Source organism: Zonotrichia albicollis, chromosome Z (genome assembly GCF_047830755.1).
Source record: "Zonotrichia albicollis isolate bZonAlb1 chromosome Z, bZonAlb1.hap1, whole genome shotgun sequence".
NCBI lineage: Eukaryota > Metazoa > Chordata > Aves > Passeriformes > Passerellidae > Zonotrichia > Zonotrichia albicollis.
In genome coordinates, this window is record NC_133860.1 from 4,236,728 (window position 1) to 4,262,469 (window position 25,742).

At 37.3% G+C, this 25,742-nt stretch overlaps 1 protein-coding gene across 2 annotated transcripts in view; it reads left to right on the plus strand.

The window, feature by feature from the left end:
• SKIC3 (SKI3 subunit of superkiller complex) overlaps positions 1-25,742 on the plus strand; it is a 48,394-nt gene that overhangs the window by 14,731 nt on the left and 7,921 nt on the right. For both annotated transcript variants that reach the window (XM_026795081.2, XM_014268893.3), the window contains exons 12-37: positions 382-468; positions 557-660; positions 772-898; positions 2,051-2,230; positions 2,638-2,762; positions 3,217-3,470; positions 6,450-6,552; positions 7,307-7,483; positions 8,330-8,474; positions 8,636-8,714; positions 8,829-8,890; positions 9,012-9,068; positions 10,184-10,252; positions 11,160-11,234; positions 11,861-12,002; positions 13,198-13,291; positions 13,855-13,932; positions 15,213-15,337; positions 16,987-17,110; positions 18,515-18,733; positions 19,522-19,594; positions 20,316-20,369; positions 20,464-20,575; positions 21,827-21,955; positions 22,577-22,698; positions 24,555-24,713. In XM_026795081.2, the coding sequence (XP_026650882.1) occupies positions 382-468; positions 557-660; positions 772-898; positions 2,051-2,230; positions 2,638-2,762; positions 3,217-3,470; positions 6,450-6,552; positions 7,307-7,483; positions 8,330-8,474; positions 8,636-8,714; positions 8,829-8,890; positions 9,012-9,068; positions 10,184-10,252; positions 11,160-11,234; positions 11,861-12,002; positions 13,198-13,291; positions 13,855-13,932; positions 15,213-15,337; positions 16,987-17,110; positions 18,515-18,733; positions 19,522-19,594; positions 20,316-20,369; positions 20,464-20,575; positions 21,827-21,955; positions 22,577-22,698; positions 24,555-24,713 (3,075 nt within the window). The remainder of the gene's footprint in view (positions 1-381; positions 469-556; positions 661-771; positions 899-2,050; positions 2,231-2,637; positions 2,763-3,216; positions 3,471-6,449; positions 6,553-7,306; positions 7,484-8,329; positions 8,475-8,635; positions 8,715-8,828; positions 8,891-9,011; positions 9,069-10,183; positions 10,253-11,159; positions 11,235-11,860; positions 12,003-13,197; positions 13,292-13,854; positions 13,933-15,212; positions 15,338-16,986; positions 17,111-18,514; positions 18,734-19,521; positions 19,595-20,315; positions 20,370-20,463; positions 20,576-21,826; positions 21,956-22,576; positions 22,699-24,554; positions 24,714-25,742) is intronic.

A 25,742-nucleotide genomic window follows, 5' to 3' on the forward strand; every position in this document is an offset into this window, starting at 1 on the left:
GTTCTTGCTAGTTCTGTGCTGTTACTCATCTTAATTGGAATTCATGTTATAATCTCCCATGTCCATCATTCCCTTGTGATTAGTCATGAAGAAAAACACATTACTTTAAGATTGAATGGTTAAGCTTTGCCAGAAGTTGCTTTCCCCTGTTTTTGTCACACAGTTTCATTCTTTGTTGTTCTTCATATTTCTGTACCTTTGTCCTTACAATCTTCTACTTGCTCTTCATCAGAATTGTCCTAAATTTTCTCAGGGATAATAGAGAAAACTTCTAAATGCTTTCTTATCTTTATCTTCAGGCAGTCTGTCTGCTTTTAACAACTTTGACTTCTTAATGTGGGGAGATAATAAATTAATTGTGTTTATTATTTGGTGTTCTAGATTGTAGATGGAACCAGTGATCCAGTGATTTCAGCTCTCAGGGGTCAGGCTTATCTGAACAAAGGTTTAATGGATCAGGCTTCAAAGGTTAGTGATTTTTGTCATTCCTGTGAGCTAAGTACAGTTCTTGGTTTCATAGAGGAAGTAACTAGAGAAAAATGATATCCTTTTGCAGGTTTCACAAGAGCTTCTCTTGTCCCACCCTGATCTGGCTGAGGCCCATGCTCTAGAGGGTTTCATCCATTATTCCCAAAAGAACTATGAACAGGCAGAAAAAAGGTAGACTTTTGTTTTCTTTCCTCTAACGGGGAAGTGTTACGGGATAGTAAAATGTCGTGTTTTGCAGCTTTTGGGAATTTGTCTGACATGACCTGTTTTCATTTTATTTAGTTTTCTACATGCTATTGAAAGAAAGGCTGGAATTGCAGAGTATCATCAGTACCTGGGGCTCACATACTGGTTCATGAGTGATGAGACAAGAAAAGACAAAGGAAAAGCACTCACTCAGTTCTTGAAGGTAAAGACTCCTTTAACTGTTGATGTAGAATTAGTGTTTTCCTACATCAGAAGCCAAATATGAAAAATATACTGACAGGAATGAGAAACTTGAATATTCTCCTTTGTACAATGTATGAGCCTCCAGAGCCTGCAAACTAGGTTCTGCTGTGCAAAAAGGCATTGCAGGGAGCTGTGCAGTTACCTTGAATCTCTCCACTTCTGTTTTCCTCTTTTCAACTAATTCTTTAGGCCTTTGAATTGGCAAAACTTAGTGGTGATTCCCTCAACCTTTTCTCCTTCAGGAAAGTGGAGGCCTCTGAACAAGCAGCAAATGTCTTTGAAAACCTTCTGAAAGGGGGAGGGCAGAATTCAAATTGAAAAAACATGAAGGAAGAAAAGTTGAGAATGGTGTTAGGGTTTCATTGTCTGTCCAAGGATGTAAGTTTGTAAAGCCCCATAATTTATATGCTTTTCCTGATCTTTGGGATATTAGTAATTGTGGCTTTTTCACTGAATAACATGAATCCAAAAGCTTTAGTTTGACATCTGTGTTAGTAACTTGAAAGTGTACAAAATAGAACTTTAGGCACTGTGAACTCATCATGTAACTTCATGATAGGTATTGATAACTCAAATCATTACCTGCTGCTTGCACTTTAATAAACAGCTGAGTATAGTGGCAAATGTAGTTGAACAGTTCTTTTGGTTCTAAACCATTATATGCAATCTTTATTATTATGGACAAAGCTGTTTTCTGCTGCTTGAAGGCTGTCAGTTTCTTAACTATAAGCAAATCTGCTAAATGCATCTAAGAAGGAACTGAAACTTTAGACATGGCTGGAGTTAATTCTGGGGTTATATGGTAAGAGTATGAACATAATGATTGAAACAGAACAGAAGATGAAATAAAGATTTACTTTCTCCTAGCACAACTATTTTAATACTTTGAGTACAAAATGTTTTGTGTCATGGGATTTGCAGCAGATTTTCCAGATATTTAAAGCTCAGGTAATCTGTGCAATTTTATAATTAAGTTTGGCAGCTCAAATATATCACAGTAGGGGCTTAAAAATATGATAAGCAGAGGCTGAACAAGTAGCTGTCACTGAACCTGTCTATGAGTATAATCCTTTAGAATGCTGTCTGATAGTGTGTTGGTATTTCCTTATAGGCTGCAAAATTGGACAGCTACTTGGGAAGTGCCTTTTGTTATCTAGGTAACTACTACAGAGACATTGCTGGAGACAAAAGCAGAGCTCGTGGTTGCTATAAAAAGGCTTTTGAACTGGATGAGGCGGATGAAGAATCTGGAACAGCGGCTGTCAATTTAAGTGTGGAACTTGGAGACATGGTATTGTACATTCAGAATGTCAGATTACTGCTGCTTTGTTGTTCTTCTATTAATCCTTCTGTTTAAAGAATCACTTCAGGTTTCCTCTATATTTAAGATCAGAAAACAAATGTTCTGTCATTGCTTAGCAGCTTTTATAGTTGGACTTGCTTCAATTTTATGTTCCAATTCCAAATTAAATTTGTCTTAGGAGAAGGGTGGGAAAACCAAGTATTACATTAGGGTTATCACGTGTGATATAGATGAAGCATTTTTTTCAGTAGGGGGCATAAGGAGAAAGTTGGGGATTTTCTTTATTTAGCTTGTGTAACTTCTTTTTTCCATCTTTCACCTTGCTGCTTCAGAAAGTTATAAGAATATTTTTAAGTGGTTTTTGTTTACTAACTTGGCATTTATTGCTTTGTTAGGACACTGCTTTGTCAATCCTGAATGAGGTAACTGAAAAAGCGAGACCTGGTACAGCAAAATGGGCCTGGCTTCATCGTGGACTTTACTACCTGAGAACTGGTCAGCCGTCACAAGCAGTGGCTGAGTAAGACAACTGGTGGTTGGTTTAAGTCCTTTTCTGCCAATCCCAATAAAATAGTCTTTGCTCATAGCAAGTTTTCAAATGGAGTTAGGTGATTATAATTTGTACATAACAAAGGGAAATGGGTCTGAGTGAATCTCTCTTCAGTTCTAGAATTCACAAAATGTAGTCTTGTTAACATAGCAGTATTTTGTACTAACAAGCCTTGTGACAGGCACAGACAAGCTGCTATAGCACTGAATAGCCAGGGTGAGATACAATTCCTAAAATTGTGTAATGTCCTCTGAAGATGAAAAACCTACCATGCTTTGTTTAAAAGTTCCATGTAATTGTGAATTTGTGTCCTGAAGAGTATATAATGCAAAATTAGTGTCCTGAGCATATACAATGAAAGGAAATAATTATGTTGAATTGTATTATATTTCATTTAAATAAATGTGTGTCTTGATATCTTCAGTTTGCAGGCAGCTCTCAGGGCTGATCCAAAGGATTCCAACTGCTGGGAGTCTCTAGGGGAGGCTTACTTCAACAGAGGTAGCTACTCAACAGCTCTGAAATCCTTCAGGAAAGCAAGTGAGCTGAACCCAGGGCTTGTGTACAGCATTTACAGAGCTGCAGCACTTGAGCAGATTCTAGGCAAATACGAAAATGCTATAGCTACCTATCAACAAATATTAAAGAAGACAGAAAACTATGTGCCTGCACTGAAAGGTATCATGTCTGAATTTGAAAGTGTTCACTTTTCCTCCCTTTACGCACTGTAGTGTTTCAGTCTTTTGGAGGAATTTTTGATGTATTGAGGTTTTCTTGTGGTGTGTTGAGGTTTTCTTGTGTGGAAGCATAGAGCTGTATTTTGGGTATGTAGGGCCATGATGTCTCTCACATGAAAGTTGATTTGTAGTATTACAAATTCCTGAAAAACTCTTACATTATGATGAATGTGGGTGATTATTTCTCTTTCAAGTAAGTATGAAAGGTAGTTAATTCTATGTGGCTACCAGGCCAAATGAATAGGAGAACTGAAGAGACACAGAGGAAGCCCACTAACAGGACTGCAGTTTTACCTAAGCAGTAAAATACTTGCTCAACAGGCAATGAAATCAGACTGCAATTTCAAAGAGGTGGGCTGATTTCCTTCTGCTCCTGACCATGCATTCCTCACTTCATGTGTTAGTCTAGTGATTCAGACCCCTCTGAACTTTTTCAAGTGGTGAAAAAGAGCAGTGAATCCCAAGAAATCTCACAAGCATTACAGGTGGCAGGGGTAGAGACCTTCAGGATACAGGTAGAAGTAGAGAGAAATGGAGCAATTGGAACTTCTTCATTATGGAACTGTGATTCTGAAGTTATATAATTCAGGGAGTGTATAAAATTTTGATAAAAATGAATAATTGCTCTGTTTGCATTCTCTCTGCCACTTAGTTTTCAATCATTCTCGTCCCATATACCAATCTGAAGCAGGTGCTACTTGATGCTAGTTTGAATTTGTAATTATTTTTTTCATTGTATGTAAGGCCTTCTGGTTTCTGGGTGAATCTAAACTGATTCTTGGAAGAGTTAATTCAGAAATATTGAGTTATTATTACAACAGTGGGCTTTTAATCTGAAAAAGTTACAGTGTGGTTGACTTATCTACCTCCTCCTCTATAACTCCACTAGCTTTTTCAAGACCAACGTGACATGGTAAAAAGCTCCATAATGGAGTTGGAATGTATTGCATTCAGGCAGTTTTACTAGTTGTTGGGCAAGAAGGGAAGAGCTGACTGTAGCAGCAGTTTGCAAAGATGCTGTATGTACATATGCATATGGTTTTTTCAGTCTCAGTAGGTAGCAGTTGACAGTGTTACTAGTACTAAAATGCTTTGAGTACTTAAGTACATGGTATCAAGATTCCTCCCCATAGTTGCCTTTATGCTGATTTCTTACACCTCCTGAGTCTTCTTTCATAAAGGCTCACATTGTAATCTCTGGTCTGTTAGCTGTAAATCCTTTTAAGTCTCCAAACAGCCTTCACTTTCTTTGAGACTTCTTATGATGTTTGGACCAATGTTGTAAATTTTGTGGACCTTCTTAAAACATTCTGAAGTTCTTTGACTGTCCCATCAGTGTTTATTTTCAACTGTTCTGATCCATTTGAACAGTTTCTGAGTTGAGCTGTTGGAAACATAGTCTCTGGTAGTTGAGTCAATAACTTTACTGCTGTTACTTCACTGCATCTTTTCAATGTGTTTTGATTTTGTGCTACTGAATACTTATTCTGCCTCTATTCTAGCGTATCTTTCATATAATTTTGGGGAATAAAATCAATTTTGTTTTTTGATCTTGACATCTGATAAGCTTATGATCTTGGTCTTCTGGGGAGCCAAGATAAAGACTCTTGTAAAACTCTATTTTGGTATAGGTGGAGGATTACAATAGCATGAGGGGGGTAGCTTCAGAACTGTCAAAATAATCTGAGAATGAATGGTACTCATATCCAATGATTTACGGCTGGACAGAATCACTGCTAGTGCCAGCAAATGTGTAAACCAAGCAGTTACTATTTCCAAAATGTTAGAAATTTTAACCTATGATGCAGTTCCTTTTTCATAGTGGGAATTATTTCCAGTTGCAGTGGTTTGACCCTGTCTAGGCATCAGCTGCCCACCAAGCTACTCTGTCACTCCCCTTCTCAGCAGGATGTGAACAAAAGACAAAATAAGATTGAAGAAATTCATAGGTCAAGATAAATGTGGTTTAATAAAGCAAATGCAGAGGCCACGTGAAGAAGCAAATGAAAACAAAATTTATTCTCAACTTTCTATGAATAGGTGATGTCCAGCTACTTCTCATGAAGTAGGACTTCAGTCTGCCTAGTCATTGCTTCAGAAAACAAATGTGATAACAAGTGCCCCCCCCCGCAATCTCTTCCACATTTATCTCAGCTTTTATGCTGAACAGATAAGAATGTGGTATGGAATATCCCTCTGATCAGTTTAGGTCAGCTGTCCTGGCTATGTCTCCTCTCAGGATTCTGACTATCCCCAGCCTAATCCTAATGCTGAAGGAGTGAATTTTGTATAGACTGCCTGGATGCTGTTCCAAACACTGTTCAGCAGCAGCCAAAACACTGGTTCCTTATCAGCACCTTTCCAGCTACCAGTACATAGCACAGCACTATGAGGGTTCCTATAGGACAAGTTAACTCCATCTCAGCCAGATTCAATACACCATATGAAGTAAATTCATATATAAATAGAATTAAATAATGCTGGCTTCAGGTTTTCTTCATTGAAGACTTTCCTTTTTGCCTACCCTGTCATTCTTTACTCCTTTTGCTTCTCAGGATTGATTTTTTCACGCATGTAAACTGCAAATTGGTGTATTTGTCAAAGGTGTAACAATGCAGATTTCTCAGATTTACTTAATATTTGAAGATAAATGCAAAGTTTAAATGCTATTTTTTAAATAATGAATTTGGTTTATTTTAATAGCCAAATGATCCTACAGTTCACACTTCACAAGATAGATGAAAAGCAGTCTTTGTTGGGAGCATTGTGGGTGTTTTGATTTTGTTACAGTGTATGCAGGGTATAGACTTTTGCACAAGGCAGAAATGCTGACCTGGCTTCCAGGCTCTTTCCCCACTGTACTTTTAGCCATATCATAAAAGCATTTATTTTCACAGAGAATATTTTCTCTTACTTTCAGGACTTGGTGAGTGTTATCTCATGCTGGCAAGATCAGCCCTTGATAACTATTTCGATAGGAAGGCTGTGGATTACATAGAGCAGGCCCTTGCATATTTTACAAGGTTGGTACTAAACATTCACTTACTTAATTTCTGCTGTGATTGTGGGTTGACAGGCAGAAAAAGAAGAGTTAAATTTTTAAATTTATTTAAAAATAAGAGTTTGAAAATTTTCAGTTAGACTGAATCAAATGGACTAGAACTTCTAATCTAGAAGTAAGAATGTGTTTATTAAAAATGGTTTGAGTAACCATTACAGATTCTAAACATAGGCTGCTTAAATGAATGGCAATTACAGAGTTTTATGTTTTTCTTTTCAAATATAGAGAGTCATTTGAAAATGTGTGAAGTGACACAGAGTTCTCTTGTGTAGTTCTGCTGATATATGGATCTGGGAGGAGTGTATTCCTACAAAAATAATGGATAAGAGGAAAATAATTCCTTCCTCCTCTCTGTCTTTTTGTTTTGAATTTCATATAAGATGTACTAAATTAAACCTTGGAATAACTGCTGTTAGAGGAGAAAGTCCATCAAGTTTCTGCAGATGAGTAGTTCTTTTAATATGACAAATGCAAGAGTGCATGTAGTCAGCTGACATGTTGGGGTGTTTTTTGTTTGGTTGCTTTTTATTGTTATTTCTTTTCAAATTTTGATCTTTTAGACTTGTAACTTGAATAGGAAGAAACTGAATTAAATCAAACACCTTACTGATTAATTGCATTTGAGGTTGTGCTGCTATTCAAAGTGTCACTTTTATTCAGAAAAGGATGTTGAAGTATCTGAGTAGGTGTTACATGTGTTTTCTTTATAATTGTAGGGCAGTAAAGCACCGTCCTGATGTATCTTGCCTCTGGAAACTGTTAGGAGATACCTGTACTAGTGTACATGTTATTTCACCAGCCAAAGTGAATGTTCAAGTACTAGGATCCCTTCTGAGTAAAAATGCAACCAAACAGGTGCTGACGAAAAATGAGCTTCTCATACTGGGAGGAAGGTAATATTCTTTTATTAAGAAGCCTCTCTGCTGTTTAAGACTCCCTAGAGTATCAAGTATTCTAGACTAGTTAATTTGTAGAAAATGGAAGACATGCTGATCACTTGATACCTGCATATTGGGTAAATGGATTCTCATGATTCTTCCAAATTACACTACTTATTTCAGGGTATGTTTCCTGTATTGCCACAGTGCTGTCAGCACCTGCTCTTCTCCTTTCTGTCTCCAGGTGCATGACTACATTCTCCCTGCTGTTCCACAAATCACATCTGTTTAAATGAAGTGGTTGTGGTATTTGCTGACTAATTCTCCCAGGACAATGGAAGTCTAAGATAATACTTTCAGCTTTCTGTCTGTGCCTCTTTCTTGTAAAATATTTCTTGTGACAAATTTGCTGTTCTGTGACTCCCTCTGAAATTTTTTCAGCTGGATCTGTAAGGCAGGAAATGCATCTGCTTGGTGAATCTCAACCATGATCTCTAAAGTCCAGTACTTCCTAGGAGAAGCCTGAGGAACTGTAAAAATGATTGATGTTTGTTTTAAGTAAACACATGCATAATGTAACTGACAGAGCTTTGATTTAATGCACACCTACATAACCACACCTGTGGTTTCATTAGTGGTGAGCACTACAGATTACCGTTAGACCAGATTCAGACACACAGTAAGTCTCTGAATGAAAATATATTAGTTGGGTTTTTTTGCTTTAAGTTCTTGTCTGGTTTTGTTTGTATTTATGCATGTTTACTTCGTTTAGGTTTCTAAGCACTCTTCTGAAGCTTTGTCAGCTTTCTGCTCTTCATGCAGAGACTCAGAATAATGATTCTATGATTCATGTTTCTGTAGGTGTTATGGCAGAGCTTTAAAACTGATGTCTTTGCCGAGCATATGGTGTGATCTTGGAATAAATTATTATCGCCAAGCAGAGCACCTCACAGCAGTGGGCACTGACATGAATGAGATCAGTGAACTGTTAGAGAAGTCTTTGCAGGTATTGCCTATATTTCCTAGTACATTCTTTAAACTGCTGTTCATGCTTCTCTGCATATTCTCCCTGTACACAGTAAAACCTACATCTCTGAATAAGTAAGTGCATAACCTCATAATTTTTGCTCTCCTAATCATTATAATCCACATTTCATTTTCTTCCAGTGTCTCAAAAAAGCTGTGAGACTTGACAGCAAAAATCATCTTTATTGGAATGCACTTGGTGTAGTTGCTTCTTGTAGTGGTAAGTCTTCAGTGACAGCCCTAGATCTCTAACATCCTAAGTTAGAAGGAGGCTTGACTAATGGTGTTTTGAAATTCAGTTACATCGAGGTCTCCATTTTTTTTCTTCCCCCAGCTATTGGGAATTATGCTCTTGCACAACATTCGTTCATCAAATCTGTTCAAGCTGAGCAAATTGTAAGTGCTGTAGGCAGCTGCCATCTGTTTCAAGTGGGCATTTAAGACATTTCCCCTGATGCACTGCTATTTCTGAGGAGTGTAATAATATATTGGTTTTAACTTTATTTGTTTTGTTTAGAATGTTGTTGCCTGGACCAACTTGGGGGTTTTATATCTGGCAACTGGACACATTGAGGTAATCTATTTCCCATCCTCAAGTATAGTTTTCCTTTCTGCTTTTTTTTAAGGGTGTATATATGGGAATGGGAGTGTCAGTTTCAAATGTCCCTTTGAAATTCAAAAAATATACATCCTTCAAAAGAAATTAGATTGGCACTTGAGAAATGCAGATAAATTACAAATTTGTTCTGGAGGGGCTAAGATTAGGTGAATTGTGAACTTCTGCTGAATTGGCAAAACTGCTTTCCAACAGCTGTAATGAGAACTTTATGGAAGGACAGAGAAGTGGTTAGTCAAATCAAGGCATGCCAGGTTTGGCCAAGAACTTCTAGTTGTAGGTCATGGACTGAACTCCCAGTGTTTGAGTTCCCATAGATACCTACTTTCTGTTCATCAGCAAATGTATGATTTACTGTAACACTCTAATTTTCAGAGTTTCTCTGGAGAAAAATTTGAGTGCATATTAAGTGAAGTCTGGAGCTCTCATGCAGTTAAAGTACATCCTGTCCTATTTGCTCGTTGAAATTACAGAAATCTTGTTTGATTGGAAATGTGATGGTCAAAATTATTTTTAAGAAAAATAACCTGATAGTACAGACTACTTACTGCTACGACTGCTAATGCTAAGACTTGGTTCCCCTTGTGCCAAATTGAGGGAGGAACTCTTAAGCATGTGTAGGCCATAAGGAAATGACTTGTGGATGATAATCAGTTTTATCCTTTTGAAAATACGTTTGTGTTATAAAAAAGTGAATTTTCAAAACTGGATCTTCCTAGAGTCAGATTTTTAAATTGTTCATTTAGCTTCTGAATTCTCTAGCTGGGAAGGAAGCATATTTAGAAGGGAGGGAAACTTTGATATTGTGAAGTTTTCTAATTTTTTTTTTGTTTTCTGATTTTTTTTGTTTGTTTTTTTTTTTTTGTTTTGTTTTGTTTTCTTTAAGACTAAACTGGTTTATTTCTCTGGGCAATGCGTTGTTCTCTGCGGAACAGAAGGTGTTTTTAGTAGTGACCTAATTCAGTCCATTAAGTCTCTTCTAATACTATTGCATGTTAATACTTGTGTGTTGTCAGAAGTGCTCTGTTACCATACCAGACAGTTCAACAGCAGTGTTTTATTTGGTTCTACAGCAAGCTCATGAAGCCTTCAAGGTAGCCCAGTCTCTGGAACCTTCTTACCTCTTGTGTTGGATTGGACAGGTATGATGAAAAATTATGAAACTGCACACAAAAACATTTGTTGAAGAACCTTAACTTCAGCCTAGTAACTGGCACTAATTCATGCTCCTAAAATTGTGTTTACGAGTGCTTCTACTTCCTTTGTTTCCATAGTGGTAATACAATGGAAGCTACTGTGCTCATCAGACACACTCATATGATGTTTTTCTGGCTGATATTGTGAGTTCTCTAACAAGCTATTAACCAAACAATCACTATGCTCTGAGGCTTTTTATATACAGCTATCCACAGAGCACTGTCTTTATAAGGTGATAGTTATTTCAGCTTCAGCTGTACCACTAGTTCATTAAATGGCACGACTCCACTCTCATCTCAGTTCCCCGTTTCTAATGCCACTGTCAGAATAAGTAAGCTTCTAATGTACCTGGGACAAAGCACTTCTTATTTTCTGGGAAGTCCCTTCCTCCCCTGCCACTGATAGCTCACATGCTCCTTCTGATATCTAGGTCATTTGTGAATAGTTGAGATACTTGTGGCTATTATGATTGTTATAGGTGAATTTCATAATGCCATGCTGCTCACCTGCTAATCATAGCTAATTGAAAACTGGATTCTAGAAAAGAACTAGCATCGTCACATGTTGAAATTCAGCTCTTGTCAGATGTTGTTATAAATTGTTCTAATACATGCAAGTCTTTGTTCTGAAGATAGAACTAGCAGCCAAAGTTTAAATTACTGATACAGTGGAGACTGCTTGTGTTTCTCCTGAGTTCATTTTGGTTTTAAAACCAATCTTGCTTGTAGGCTATGAGAAAAAAGTGTGTTCATGTTGAATGCTCTAGATATGCCTGACATAATATGAGGTAAGGTTTTTGTCATTGTCATAATTTTTAAGTACATGACCACAGCAGCTCTTGCTTCTCTCTAGGCTCTTATTGCAGAGACTGTAGGCAGCTATGATACCATGGATCTCTTCAGGCACACAACTGAACTCAGTATGCATGTAAGTGTAATAGTTGTATTGTTCTGAAGTTTTTGTACATCCAGTCTCTCCACTTAGGAGATTATTTTTTTAAAATAGGCGTGTCTTGAGTTTTGAAACTGCTACAGTCATGTTTCAAATGAGATTGTATGGCTTCCATGTTGTTGCTGACTTATGCTGATATTGTATAGCAGGCAGTTACTTTATAAAAGTTTTTAGTCCCAAGGGTTCAAGAAATCAGCTCTTTAAGTCATGAATAAATATTCTCCATGTTCTACAGAATTGGACATAGATCAAAGGCATAAAATATTTCTGGAGAGAGCAAGGATACTGCCAGGACCCTGTGTTCCAAAAAAAAGTGGAGGACTTAGTCTTTCATAGCTTTTTTTTTTTTTGCCTATTGTGTGTACAGTCATGCAGCACATTATATGAGAATGTAAGTATTTGCTTTGCTCAGATGGCAAGTTAAAAGTATATGTGGAGGGATTCAATTTGGTGTGTTCTTCTGTTTAACACTGATGCAGATTTTTAGCCAAAACTCTGTCCTAAAACAAAGAATTAGTATTATTATAATCTGCAATTATTTTGCTGTATCTTGAGCGGGTTTAATGATTCCTGTTTTGGGGGGTGTCTCTTTGTTTCTTGAGACTGAGGGAGCAAAAGGCTATGCCCACTGGGTATGTTCAACGCTGCAGGATGAAGCCAACAGAAACACTGAACTGTATCTGTATAACATTGTTCAAATGAATGCTATACCAGCAGCCCAAGTGGTCTTGAGCAAATATACAGGTAGGTAATTTAAATACCTCTCTAACCTGTCACACCTAACATGCATTCAGAAGGAATAAATACACCTGCACTAGTTCTAAACAAGAGAGGTCTGGCTGAGGTGGTGAGAGGCTTTTTAGCTTAAACTAACTGAAACAGGGTAAGCAGACCACACAGCGATGAAATGGATGTGGGTTCTGTCTGCTTATTCCTTCTAGTTGTTTCAAATACCAACGAAAATAGGGACCAGAGCCTTGTCATGCTTCTCATAGGGTGTTTGCTCTCAGACTCCCTTTGCATGTGTCTGTATGTGCAGGTGAAGATAAGTGCCAGGTCCTCTGTGATGTGAAGCTTGGTGCACAGGATTGTTCCTGTGTGCTGTGTAACTCAATATTCTCAAGCATATGATTTTGGTAACCTTCAGCAGGTGATGGACTCTGGTTTTGTGCATGATTCCAAACCAGCCTCCCCACTGGATTTGTCTAGCCTGGAAAGCAGGTAGAGGAAATGCAGATTTTCATTAGTCTGCAAGTATTCCTGTAAAGAAATCATTTGAGTAATCTGTTGCTGACTTTTGAGAGCTAGAAAATATAGCTCACAGTAAATGAGACGTGAATGTGAGACTGTTATTTCTTTGTACCTTGTTCTTAAGGGGACTCTGGAGAGCCTTCCTTCCTCTTCTGGGGAGAAAAGTTACTAGTCTGAGATGAGTTGACAGCTGACAGATTTGTGCCTTAGCAATTACTTAAAAATTACTAATCTTGGAAGGGACCATAATGGTCATCTGGTCTTACCTCCCTGCTCGAGCAGGGATGTCCTACAGCACATTGTACAGAATTGTTTCAGAATGTATTAAGAATAAAACATAAGATTTTACTGGTATTTTACTAGAGTCAATGCAAGATGAATACTTTCCCATTTCATTTAAAAAAATCTGCCTGCTGAAAAACTTAAAATATATTGAGTGCATTATGCATTAGTGTTACATCATAACATTTTAAACATTTTTCAGCCACCCTGGTGTCATGTTTTGGGTCATCTGTCTCTTCTGTATTTGCCTGCAAGCCGGTCAAAATTTTTCTCATGACCAGCTGACAAAAGCATTTGGCAAAGTGTTCAGTGCATGTACTGTAGCTTCAATGTAGCAATGTTTTTGTAATGCTTTTTCACAGCTTACTGATCTTGTTTTCCTACATTGTCAATTCTGACTTTCTAGAAAGAAATCCAGATGATGCTTCTGCTTTCACAATGTTTGGGTTTTTGAATGAGTATCTGGATCTAAAACAGCAGGCAGCCTATGCCTATGAGAGGTAAACTGTACACCCTTGGAAAGCTCAGAGAAGCTCCTTTTCCATGAACCAGCTGAAAAACCTAAGGGTTTTTCTTTTCCTTAGATAAACTTTACTTTCTCTGTTCAACAGTATATTTGAACTAAGTGTTTTGTAGGGTGTGTGTGTGGAGGTTCCTATATAAAATTTGGAAAGGCAGAACACAGAAAAGTAATGTCCTAAGGCTTGTAAATCTTACCATTACATTAACTAATTCACTGGGTGTGATTTAAATGAAATTGAAGGAGAAATCAAGCTTGGTTTTAGCTTTATTCTCTATCCCACTCTAATTAGTGGAGGTGGTTGGCCTTTGGGTTTGTTTTGGGGTTTTTTTCTTCTGTCTTCTTTTCAAAGAGGGAAAGGTGGCAAATGAAACAGTATTTGGTTTGTTGATGCATTAAAACAGTAAAATAGGCTCTGTTTATGTTTAATTAGCATAGAAAAGCTTTTGTATAAAACAGTTATTCATTTTGCTCTGAAAACTGTGCTCAAAATATGCACCTTGTAGTCACATGATAAGTAACATTCATTGTGGTTAATTTTAGGGCAGCTTCACTGCTGAAAAACTCAGAGGATACTGAGAAATACAATACAGCAATGCAAAACTATGGCAGGTCACTCTGGTAAGTGTCTGTTGACTTTCTGAGCCCCTAACTTCAGCTTTGGAGGTAGTGAAAGCAGCAGTACAAAATATGGTGAGGCTTAAGGTGAAAGATGGTTGCTAAAAATCATCTATTAAACATTATTCCTATTTGGAAACAGGTTTGACTGAACTTTGTATTTGCCCCAGAAATGGGTAGTGTAATAAAAAAAAAATCATATTGTAAGGAATTGCTGTATGTCTTCACAGGCTGTAGTGTATCAGTGATTCCCTTATCCTTTGCTTGGTACTAACATGTCATAGTGTAGTCTGTTATATTGTCTGCACAATAAGCTGTGGGATTTTTTAAAATGATAAAATGTGTAATACGCTTACTCTGAATAAAATTGCTGCTTCGAGGTTTGTTCAAAAGCCGTTCTATCTAGCCTTTGAATTTATATTGACTTTCATAACCTGAAGCATGTGAGGCTGGGGTGTTGTATACTTGTGTGGTCTTTCTGCTGATAAATCTCTATACTGTAGTCCTACTCAGAATTCTAAGTTCCTTTCTGCTTTCTGGTTCTGAGGGAATGCAGGACTTAAGTATGTAGACTTTCAAATTTCTTATTGATATGAAATAGCTCAAGGTCTACTAATTAAATATTTGTCAGCTCCCTGGGGAAACCTCATATGTTATTGTATGTGACACTGAAACTTGTAACCTGTGACGAAGTGATAATTCATTAACTTCAGGGAAGGTTTTAGAACAAGCTCTTTAGACTCCTAAAGTCTCACATCCAAGCTGTATGTCTGTTAGTTCATATGTGCAACTTACACAAGAACAAATCTCTAGTAACTGATAAGTAGTTCTAATAAATACAATCCTCTATTATTCTTTTCATAGTGGTCTTAGAACAAGAATGCTGTAATCTTTCTGTGTGTGCATTTTCCTGTCTGTGTGCATGATTTGCTTTTTTCCAAACAAATTCTTGATTTGCATTTTGCATGTTTCTCCTTTGCTGTTTTCTCTCCCTGCACTGTGATGATCATTAAGTCATTTGCCTTATATACAGCTGTCATGGAGATATGGAGGACTTCTTCCTATCAGTTGTTCTTCATGCAACGGATAGCTCGAGAGGGTAACTGCTATACCAGGCAAAGGGTGGGGATTACTGCACATTCTTGTCCTAATACTGCTCTTTTCTAGGTGTCTGTTTAAAACTGCTATGGAATAGAGGGCACTGGTCCTCAAGGACAGTTTGTCTGAATTATAACAGCTGTTTCTGCATCCTTCCTACCAGTGACTGGGTGTTTTTTTTGCAGTGCTCTTGGGCGGTGTGATGAGGCCATTGAAGTTTACACATCAATACCCCTAACAGAGTTTGATGGCATTGTGGGGCTAGCATTAGCTTACTTCAAGAAAGGACTCTTAGAAGAAAGTATCAAAGGTAAAATTCAGAGCATTATGGAACACTTCTTTTGCGGGTAATCTTAACAAACTTTGTTGTCTAACCAACCTAGCTGACATTCAGTGTTTTGCTCTTTTGGTCCTATTGTGTAAGTATAAATGCCACAACTATTTAATACCTTGAGTACCATGTGCAGTTTTGGACACCACAATAAAATAAAGACATTAGGCTGTCCAAGAGCATCCAGAGGAGGGCTATAAAGATGGTGAAGGGTCTAGAGAGGAAGTCTTATGAGGAGCAGCTGAGGTCCCTTGATTTGTTTGGCCTGGAGGAAACTAAGAGGAGACTTCATTATGGTCTTCATCCTCACGAGGAAGTGAAGGGGCAAGTACTGATCTCTTTGTTTTCACGACCATTGACAGGACTCTAGGAAATGGCCTGAAGCTGAGTCAGGGAAGGTTTGGGTTGAATATCAGGAAAAGATTTTTCACCCAGAGAGTGGTTGAGTACTTCGACAGGTTCCCAAGGGAAGTCATCACAGAGCCAATGTTTTCTTCAGGTCAAGAACCTTTGGACAATGGTCTAGGCACATGATGTGATTCTTCAAGTGTCCTGCACAGTTGTACTTTGTGATGTGGATGGGTCCCTTCCAACTCAGCCTATTCTATAATTCTGTGAAAATCTATTAGTCCTAGTATTGCTCAAATGTAGTAAGGAAAAATAAATTTCTTCAAGTGTGGGATTCTTGTCCATTAAGCTGTTTTTCTCTGAGCCTCCCTTGTTCTCAAATTAAATTGTTTTTCTGGAAGAATCAATTGTAGTGTAGAGTAGAAAAGACAGAGGTGATGACATCAATATAAGCGTCTCAAAAGCAGGTGTCAAGAGGCTGGTGCTAGCCGCTTTGCAGTGGTGCCCATCAACAGGGCAAGGCATGGTGGACATCATCTAAAATACAGATTCCACCTCAACGTGAGGAAGAACTTCTTACACTGAGGATGGCTCTGAAACAGGCTACACAGTGAGGTTGTGGAGTTTCTCCCCTCTGGAGACATTCAAAACCCACCTGCAAGGTCCTGTGTCACCTTCTGTAGGTGGCCCTACTGTGGTAGAGGTGTTGATCTCTAGAGGTCCTTTCCAGCCCTAATTATTCAATGATTCTCTCATAGGAGATAATTGTGGTGTTGAAAGCACTTTAGCTTTAATGGTAAATATAATTGTACTGTCATGTTGCACACTTCTGAGATGTGGAACTTCATGAAAAGGTATATGCAACAATCAGTGTAGAAGTGCTCACAAAGGAACAGTCAGCCCAGTGTTTTAAATAATTTTATTTTGTATTTGGAATGAGTGTGCCCATCTGAACTACTGTTTCGTAAATGAGCTATCACAGGGTTCATTTTTACCATGTTCTAGCAGGAATTTTCTGAATGTCCCAATGCTGCTTTTCATTTCTGTTTCTACTTGCTATGTGTTAAACAACTCCCAGGCTCTAAAGAGTAAATCTGGTGTTTCCAAACATAGTTACTTCCAAAGTCTTAGTCAACTTACTTTTATCTTCTGCTTATGATTTGAGTTGGGAAAATACAGTGAACCTGAACCTAAAGTAGTCTCTCTGTTGTGATATCGTGCTATCCTAAAGGCTGTACAAATGTTGTGTTTTTTCTTCTCCCTCAATTAATTTTTACCAGCCTATGAAAAAGCGTTGTCTGTTGCTGAGTCTGAAAAAGATAAAGCACATATCCTGACTGCCTTGGCAATAATAGAATGTAAACTGAACAAAGTGGATGCTGCAAAGACACTACTGTTTAAATGGTGAGCAGAGGGAATAATCAGAATGTGATATTTTATTGTTTTTGTGGGAACTCAAGTGGATATTTTCTTTGTGTATTGCGGCATAGAAGTGGAAATGGATGCAGTCTAATTATTCATGTGATACATCTGGTTTTATGGTCTGTCGCTTCCACTTTCTTAAAGCAGTGTTGAGTAGAAGGGCTGAGCAGTTTGGATGTCCAACATCCTTGAAGTTTTAAAAACTTTATCTTTTAAGATAATAGTACTTTGTAGTTGTTGTAAGCACTATTTTTGCTCATTGTTTTTGCTCATTAGCTGTAAGAACTCTGAATGACCAGTGAAAATAGTTTAAGTAATCAAAAATCTCAGAAACTATTGTGTTCCCAGCAATGTAGCCCCAGGACAGCCCTGTACCTTTCCCATGAAAAGAAACAGATCTCTACTAGTTGTGCAATTAAGTGGTGAATGCCTGTTATTTTTCAAATCTGTGGAAGCCAAATCGCCTGTGCATCATTGTTAGCCTCCTAGCAGCTAGAAATAAAATTACCATCTCACCACCCAGGAGCAGCTCTCTGTCAGTAGAGAACTCTAGTAGTGGCAGTGCAGCGCCCATCAGCAGATTCCTGAAGTTACTAACACAGAGAAGAAGGTCCATTACCTTTCCTGGCCGTGGTTAGTTGGCTAGGAAACTGATATTTCCTACATCTTATAAATCACTGCAGGCCTCTAGTTTTGTCAAAAACACAAACAATGAGAGTTTCTAATGACATGATATGTTTGTGTTTGGAAAAAAAAAGGTAGTGAATGGCTTAGGAAAGAAACATCACAATGAATACATCTAGACTTGAATTGATAACAGTGCTACAAACAGATTTTGGTGGATTTTACTAATAGGAACAAAAATCATGCATTCTGGTGCAGTAGATAAATGTTGCTCTTGACTGGAATTTGTGCTAGATGACTTAAAGTGCCCAGGTAGGACCTTGAACATGAAGCTCCTTTTTTCTTTTCTCATAACCAGCTTAGCACAGAGATTCTTAACAGTGGGTATGTCTGGATAACTAGTATGATAGAATACCATTTCCTACTTGTCAAAGGGTCCTTTTGCTGGCTGTTCAAGTTCAATTAACAGCTTTTTTTTTTCTTGCTAGGGACTGAAAACAAAACATAGAATCAGAAGCTTAGGTTCTTGTCTTTTTTTGAAGGCAAAAGTAATCATTAAGAGCTTGATTTTGTGCCTGTAACCTGGCCTTCAAGGATATAGATTTAGCCTGATCCAGGATCCCACAGAGAGTATTGATTCTGTATACCTTTCATGATACATAGGTGCAAGAGGACTCAAAAGTAACGAGCACTCTCATGTTATCAGGAAGCTTAGTTTGTGCTCCAAAATGGTTGTCTCTTTCCCTCTCTTTGATTCAACAGCTCATTAAAGGAACCTAGTACGGAAAGTCTGAAGGCTTTGTGCACATTGGGACTGGTAAAGCAGGATGCAACACTTGCAACAGCAGCCCTAAAAGAATTACTGAAGCATGAAAAAGGGAATGATGGGATTTATGAGAGGTGTCTCATTGCATCTGCTGTTTATGCATTACAAGGTAGAAATGTGGCAATCCAGAGGGAAGTCTCCAAAGCAATACACAGGTATATAGTTTGTCTTGCTTTAAATTGCCGTGTAAATGTATTGCTTTGATTACATTGAAGAGTAAGCAAACCTATTTCTTTGAATTTGAATAAATTTGAATTTGAATAAAAATTCATTTTCAAAGATGAAGTCCTCACCTAAGGTTGTACCTTTAGCTGACAACTTTGCTTTCTTATTTATGGAATCAGATAGCAGAAGCTTCATAGCTCATTCAGTGTTTTCTGATTTTGATTGGGGGACTTTTCTGATAGGTAGGTTAGTTTACTCTTCTGTGAAAGCATTTTTCATCCTGTGTAGCATAACCTTCAGCCTAGAAAAGTCCCATGGGTTTTTATTTAATATTTAGCATCCTTTGAAGCTGTTTCTTCCATTAGCTAAGTGTCTGTGTTTAAATTTGATTTGATTAGCCTTAGCATTCTGAGCCTTTCAGGAAGGCACACATTATAGTCTCTCCAAGGGTTTTCAGAAACTATTTTCATGCAATTGTTTTTTTCCAACTACAACTAAAGTTTCTTGTTCTTCATGCTATGAAGACAAGACTTGTAGGCCTAAAGTTTTTTTTTCTTCCTATGAATATTTATATGTATGCTGTACATTTAATTTCTTTAGCTAGCAGTATAATTTCAATGTTGTGTTGTTTGTTTTTACCCATGTCTATCTTTTAATACACTGCATTGTATTCTTAATAGAAAAAGCTCTATTTGTATTTATAGCAAGTGCCTACTGCGTCCTGGAAGACCAGGTGCGTAACTAAACCAGAGAGTTTAATACCCTTTTCTTTCCCTAGTTACCCTGATAATCCTGCCCTTTGGTCTCTTCTGTCTCGACTAGTTCCACTGTATGCATCAAAAAAGCCTAAAGTAAGTAAATGTAATACACATGTGCTGTTTACATTCCAAGTAGTCTGTGTCGTTTCTTGACTGAAAAAACCCCACCCTTCAGTGTGTGGACTTGCCCCAGTAAAAGGAAAATGTATGGCTTACATTCAAAGCAGTGCACAGCTACATACTGAATTTATATACCATTATTTGGATCTTCCATGAGGTAACCATTCTTGAAGTAAACTTAGAGGAGTGATCTACTAGAATTATGCTAACAATAAAAGGCTATACTATGTATAATTATGTATAATTTCTTCCATTTAGTTTTATATAGATGTATATATTTAAATAAATATTTATATTGAGATTTACCTATCTTTAATGTGGTTAATGTAGTCATCTTCACTTTTCACATTAGGCAATGTTTCCTTGCCACTTTTCTGCTTATTATTAGTTTTCCTTCAAATAAATGCTCCTTGTCTTAATTTATGCTAATTATATAAACAGAAATAGCACCTGAAAAGAAACCCTTTTCCATATGGGGCTGAAATTAGAAACCAATCATATGGATAAACTCTAGTCTAGAATGTCTCTTGCTAATTTTTTAATAAAAAGATCATACCATAAGCAAGGACGTTGACTCATTGTGCAAATTTTGTACTTGTGAATAGCAAAGATAAAATTATTTTGGCATTGTATTTTGCATAAAATTAATTAGCTGTGTAATTAAATCAATTGTTTGTTTTTTTTAATCTTGCAGGGAGGAGCTGTGGCAGGAAGTGTTGCACATACACTTGATGTAAACTGTGGAAAGGTTTGACTATCTTAAAATGCAGATTTTGTAATTCCATCAACAGTCCTAAAATTAATTCTGTCTGATCACTTACACTCTTGTGTTCTTTTTATAGGAAGTCCTGCTGAATATCGCAGTTAATCAGTTGGTAGCAGGATGTCACATGTTAGAAGATAAGAAAAACAATCCTCTGAAAAATATTCAGAAGGCCATCCATGTCTGTCCAGGTTACTCCTGTTCTCAAACACAGTAGTGATTGTTTGTCTTTTTATCCATCAGAAGCAAAAATTACTGGATTAAAGTAAAATCTGCTTTTGTTGTGTTGATTTGTTGTTTAGGGTTATCCATGTGTCTTTTGGGGAAGATGCTTAGAGTGGAAATTATCACTTTTCTTCCAGAAAAGTGGAAGGGAATTATGCCAGACAATAAGAAAAATATCACTGAGTTTTAAGGCTTGTTCTAAACCATGAGTAATTTCTTAATCACTCAACAGGAAAAGACTTAAGTATTATTTAGTATACTAGACAAATTGAAAAACATATGTTCCTCAGTATGCAGCGCCAGACAGAAGAGAATTATTCATCTCCCTTGAGATTTTTTTATTAGAAAAGTTCTGTTAAAATGTGTGGTTTATGAACTACAGAGAACTCTATGGTTATATTACTAAATAGTCTTCTTCCTATAGCATATGAAGTGCAAGACTGGTGGGGTTTTTAGTTGCTAATTTGTACTTTATAGCGAAATACTAAAACATTGCTTCTTCTAGAGTAATTTTGTTCTGATGCACAGGGCTGGCTTGCAAGTTCAAAATGTCAATTACTTTCCTACAGGAAATATGAGTGTATGACTGCTGTTTAAAAGCAGTACACTTTACATTTTACTTTGTTAGATCTTCAAGCTTTGCTTCATTTTGCCAGCAAAAATAATTATTTTATGGATGAAAATTTAAATAAATAAAATCTTTAACTGAGCTCTGTCCAATTCAGGACAGAGATTGCTCTTACAGTAGTAGGTGTTCTTCACAGGGCTATTTAAAGGTGAAGCTGACACAGGAATTAGCTGGGAGTGGAAGTAGGCACCTATTGCTATAACTTTCATGCTGGTGGGCAGAACAGACTGAGTCTGCCACTTTGTGTTTTGCAACAACTCTTCAGTGAAAGCCAAGATTAATCTGTGTAGTGAAAAATAAATTGGCAGCTTCAGGTTAGCACACTGAAGCTATCTGTGAAAAATACATTAGCTGGCTTTAAGAACAGCATCTTCCTTTTATAATCTGATGTGTCTTACTAGTTAGAAGCAAGTAGTTATCACCTTCCTTGGTTTAAACTCAATTACTTCTCTTATTTTTGCTATCTTATTTACAGTGTATGGTTCCATTGATAGGTATGCTTTTATGCTTTATCTGATAAATCCCATTCTAAGTGAACTACCAGCATGTTTAGAATGGGCATGAGTTCCCTTTTACCATTCTTTTCTAGATAATCCTGTTGCTTGGGCAGTGCTAATGGCAGCCTGTCATGCTGAAAACACTGTTGTCTGTCTAAACAACACTGAACCGAAACGAACAGGCCTAGAGATGACACTTGTGTCTACAGTTTCAGCCAAAAGTAAGCTATATGAGTTTCCTGTTTAAAAAAAGCAAAATAAAGTTGAAATTATCTAAGCTTGCAATGCTGTTCTGAACTTGCAAATCGGCTGAGGAGTACTCAATAGTGGTAATTAGACAATAGCTGTAATTGTATTTTACACAAAAAACCCATTAAATTCTGATATATAGATGGGTTTAGATATTTAATGGCAGCTTGCTTTCCCCTCCAAAGCTTCAAATGGTTTTGTGAAATAGTATTTCTGAACTCTGATGCCTACACTCATGAAGGTTGTGGATGTATTACATTGCAGCAGCAGTACTTTACAGGAAAAGGCTAAAGTAATTTTGAGTTCTGTAACTCTTCCAATAGGTGCTCATTCTTGCTCAATGCCGTAGTGTTTTGAAAACTGGAATTAAAATTCCATGTTAGATTGATCTCAAACCATTAACTCAAATGGTATATGCTTATTTCCCCTCTTGCTTTTGATTTTGCCATCTTTCAATGTTCCTACTGATGAAGGGAGCCATGTCACATTAAAACTCATAAAAATTCTCCCTTACCAGATCTAGAGCCTGTGACCATGGTATTGTACTACAGCATAAATACTAATCTGTTTAAGTGTGTTGTCTGTCTTTACAGCTGGAGAAAGTCATCTTCCACATAATTATGTCCGTACTCTTGAAGACTGGTGTCTGTGTCAAGCTATTACCAGTCTAGGGGAGACTGGTAAACTGTCAGAAGCTGAAGCTCTTTGTAACAAGGTATGATGGGGTCACACTGGCAGATTGTGGTAGAATTGACAGAAGCCATTATTTCTGTGCATTATGCAGTAAGCTAATGTTTGAATTAGCAACTGTCTGTTCCATCAGAGATACAAAATATAATAGTTCACAGAATCACTGAGTATTCTGAGTTGAAAGGGACCCACAAAGATCAGATCATCAAGTTCAGCTCCAAAGTGAATGGCCTGTATGGGGATCAAACCTTCAATTCTGGCGGTATTAACAGCATGCTCTGACCAACTTAACTGATGGTTGGCATATCCTCCCCTCCCCAATATATTGTTTGCAGCACCAGAACTATGTTAATAGTTGAAACAACTAGTGTATGTGTCATGATAAAGCTGAAGTCTGTTCTTCCTGCCTAGAATTAAGCAAAACATTACCAGAATTCAGGGCAAAGAAATCAGGATAGGAGACATGCTTGGGACTTCGATTTCTTCTGGGTTGTATTGGTACTTTGTTTCAGAGCTCCAAGTGGATGCTACAAATTCAATTTTAGAAAAGAGCGGTCTTGCTGCAACACAGCTATGGAAGGGAGCTGGGCTGTTACCAGCATTCGGTAGGGTGTTCATAAGCAGAAGACTTGGCAAAAGATAAACAAAAAAGCACACATCCATTATTTTCATTAAGGAAAATTACTAATCACATGCAAATGTGATCCTTGTTTTTGGTATATTTCATTAAAGTGGATGGAATTAAAAAAAAAAAGCCACCAACAGCAAACAACAAAAAACCTAAACCACATAAGCAGATTGATTGAACAGGCTGGTTTTCAGCACGAAGTACTTTCTTTCCTCTTTATTTGCTTGGTGAGGTGTTTTCCTTTTCTGGCCAACTTGTCTACTGACCTGCCTTATATTAACAATCATCAGAGATTTTGAGACATACAAGATCTGTCCTTCCCTCAGTTTGGCAGGGGGGAAGGTTGTGGTGGATTTTGCTTGTATTATGCTGATTTTTGTTTAATTAAATAGCCTGGGGAGAGGACAATCAGGGTCTGCAATTAGTGTAGATAAAAGTATATAAAAGGATACTAGGATATTCCCTAGTACCACAAGCCTTCAGTGGTAGTTTCAGACCCTGAAATCCTCAGAAAGCAGTGTAACTGGGAGTGGAGAGTCAGACACTGCTGTCAATCAGTTGTGAAGGATTCACAGGCAACATACTTTGTTAAAAAACATGTGAAAAATACAAATATTGTTTGTTAACACAAATCTGGTTTGAGTTATAATTCTTGGAATATTGAGATTTCAGCACAGAAAATAACATGCAGAGAGGTTTGCGAAAACTTCACGTTTCACCTGAGCAGAGTAAAGCAACACATAGCTAGTTTTCTGTCTTTTCTTTTTTGTGTTGGTTCAAAGAAATACTCTATGGATGCCTGCTGTTTCTGAACAGAAAATGTTTAGTAAAGTCCTTCTGTTCCAGTGAAAATAAAGTGTCTTGTTTGGGAGAACTAAAATTTCTTGAAGCATAATCAGGGTCCTTTTTAGCCCCAAGACAGGTTTTTGCCTATGTTAATAAGCCCAAAATTTTTAATAATTGTCAAACCAAGTGACAGCTATCTTTCAGAAACCAGTAAGAGTAGGAAATATAAAATGTAAATGTAAAATGTAAAATTAAGCTTAGACTTCAAATGTATTTTGAGGACAGTAAAAATATTTTATGTTTTTATGGTTCAGTCCTGAAATACTCCTTTGTGCAGTGGAGGAGAAAAATGCTGTGTTTCAAGCACCCTGAGAAGGCTTTCAATGTTGTTTTCTATAAAGAGCAGAATGGAAAATCTAAGTGTCCTTGATATTGGAGAATGATAATTCTGATTGGTTTGGTTTTAGGGTTTAAAAAGCTGCCCTGAGCACCCAGCTCTGTTTTTGCTTTTGAGACAAATTCAGTGTAAGCAGCTGTTGCAGTCTCACAAAGAACTTCCAGACAACATCCTGGAGGAACTTCGCAAGACAGTCATGTCCAGTTCATCCTCAGCTGCAGCCTGGCAAGTAAGTGTCAATCCTTTCCCCGACTGGTGTGCCACTCTCACACCTGCTGTAAGGGAGTGAGCATTCGTTTCACTGCTTGATTCTACTTGTCTGCTGACAGTCAGTGACAGAAAAAACAGCTTAAATTCTATTTGTTCCAAAGTTGAAATATCATGTTAACCTCTATAAAAATTGGGATATTAAGGACTGCTAGTAAGACCAAGCAGACATGGAGGCAGGAGAAAAAAGTTCGAGATAAATGTCTTTAGGTATCTGTGATTTGACATGCGAGCAGAAACCAATGAAGTACTTCATAACTTCATAAAAATAAATGGAGGTAAAGGGTTTCCTGTTGTAGTAATACACAATTTCTTATTTAAGGGTCTGAAAAGCTGAATATCTCTTTCTCCATAATGTCCTGACTTCAGGTGTCACTGTACTTTTGAGTAATTTGACTGCAGAGAATCACTCCCAGTAACATTGTTCACTAATTCCCTTCCATGGTATGATGAGTAATCATTTTTAGTTGACACAAAAGTGCTAAATCTCTCTTCATATGCTGCTTCTGTGAGTCAGTCTGAGAAGTCTCACACATACCATAAGATCCTTTTGGTGATGCAACACCAAATATGTTCATTTTCTAACAGCTGCTTTTTTTACAGTTATTATCTGTCTTTACCAATGTAAGTAGCACACTGTTTAAAAAACTTACATGAACTTTTAGAGTCCTTTATGTAGCTGAAGGATTTATGATGCTCCTCTGCATGTTGATAAAATAAAACCCTGCTTGTGGTAAGATTCATTGGAGTTGTTTTCACTCTTAGAAGATCAGTGCAAGGCTGCTTTACAGATCATGATGTTGCTTCTTAGAAGGCTGCAGATGCCCTTCTCTACAGAAACACCAGGAGCATTATTTCTGGGGAAAATGCTTTTTTGATGCATTTTTCTGTGATTTGTGAGACTTCATCTTTCAGAATATAGAACTCATTCAGGTTGAATTTGCAAAATAGGAAACATGCAAGATTCTATAGTGTCCTCTTTTTTAATAAC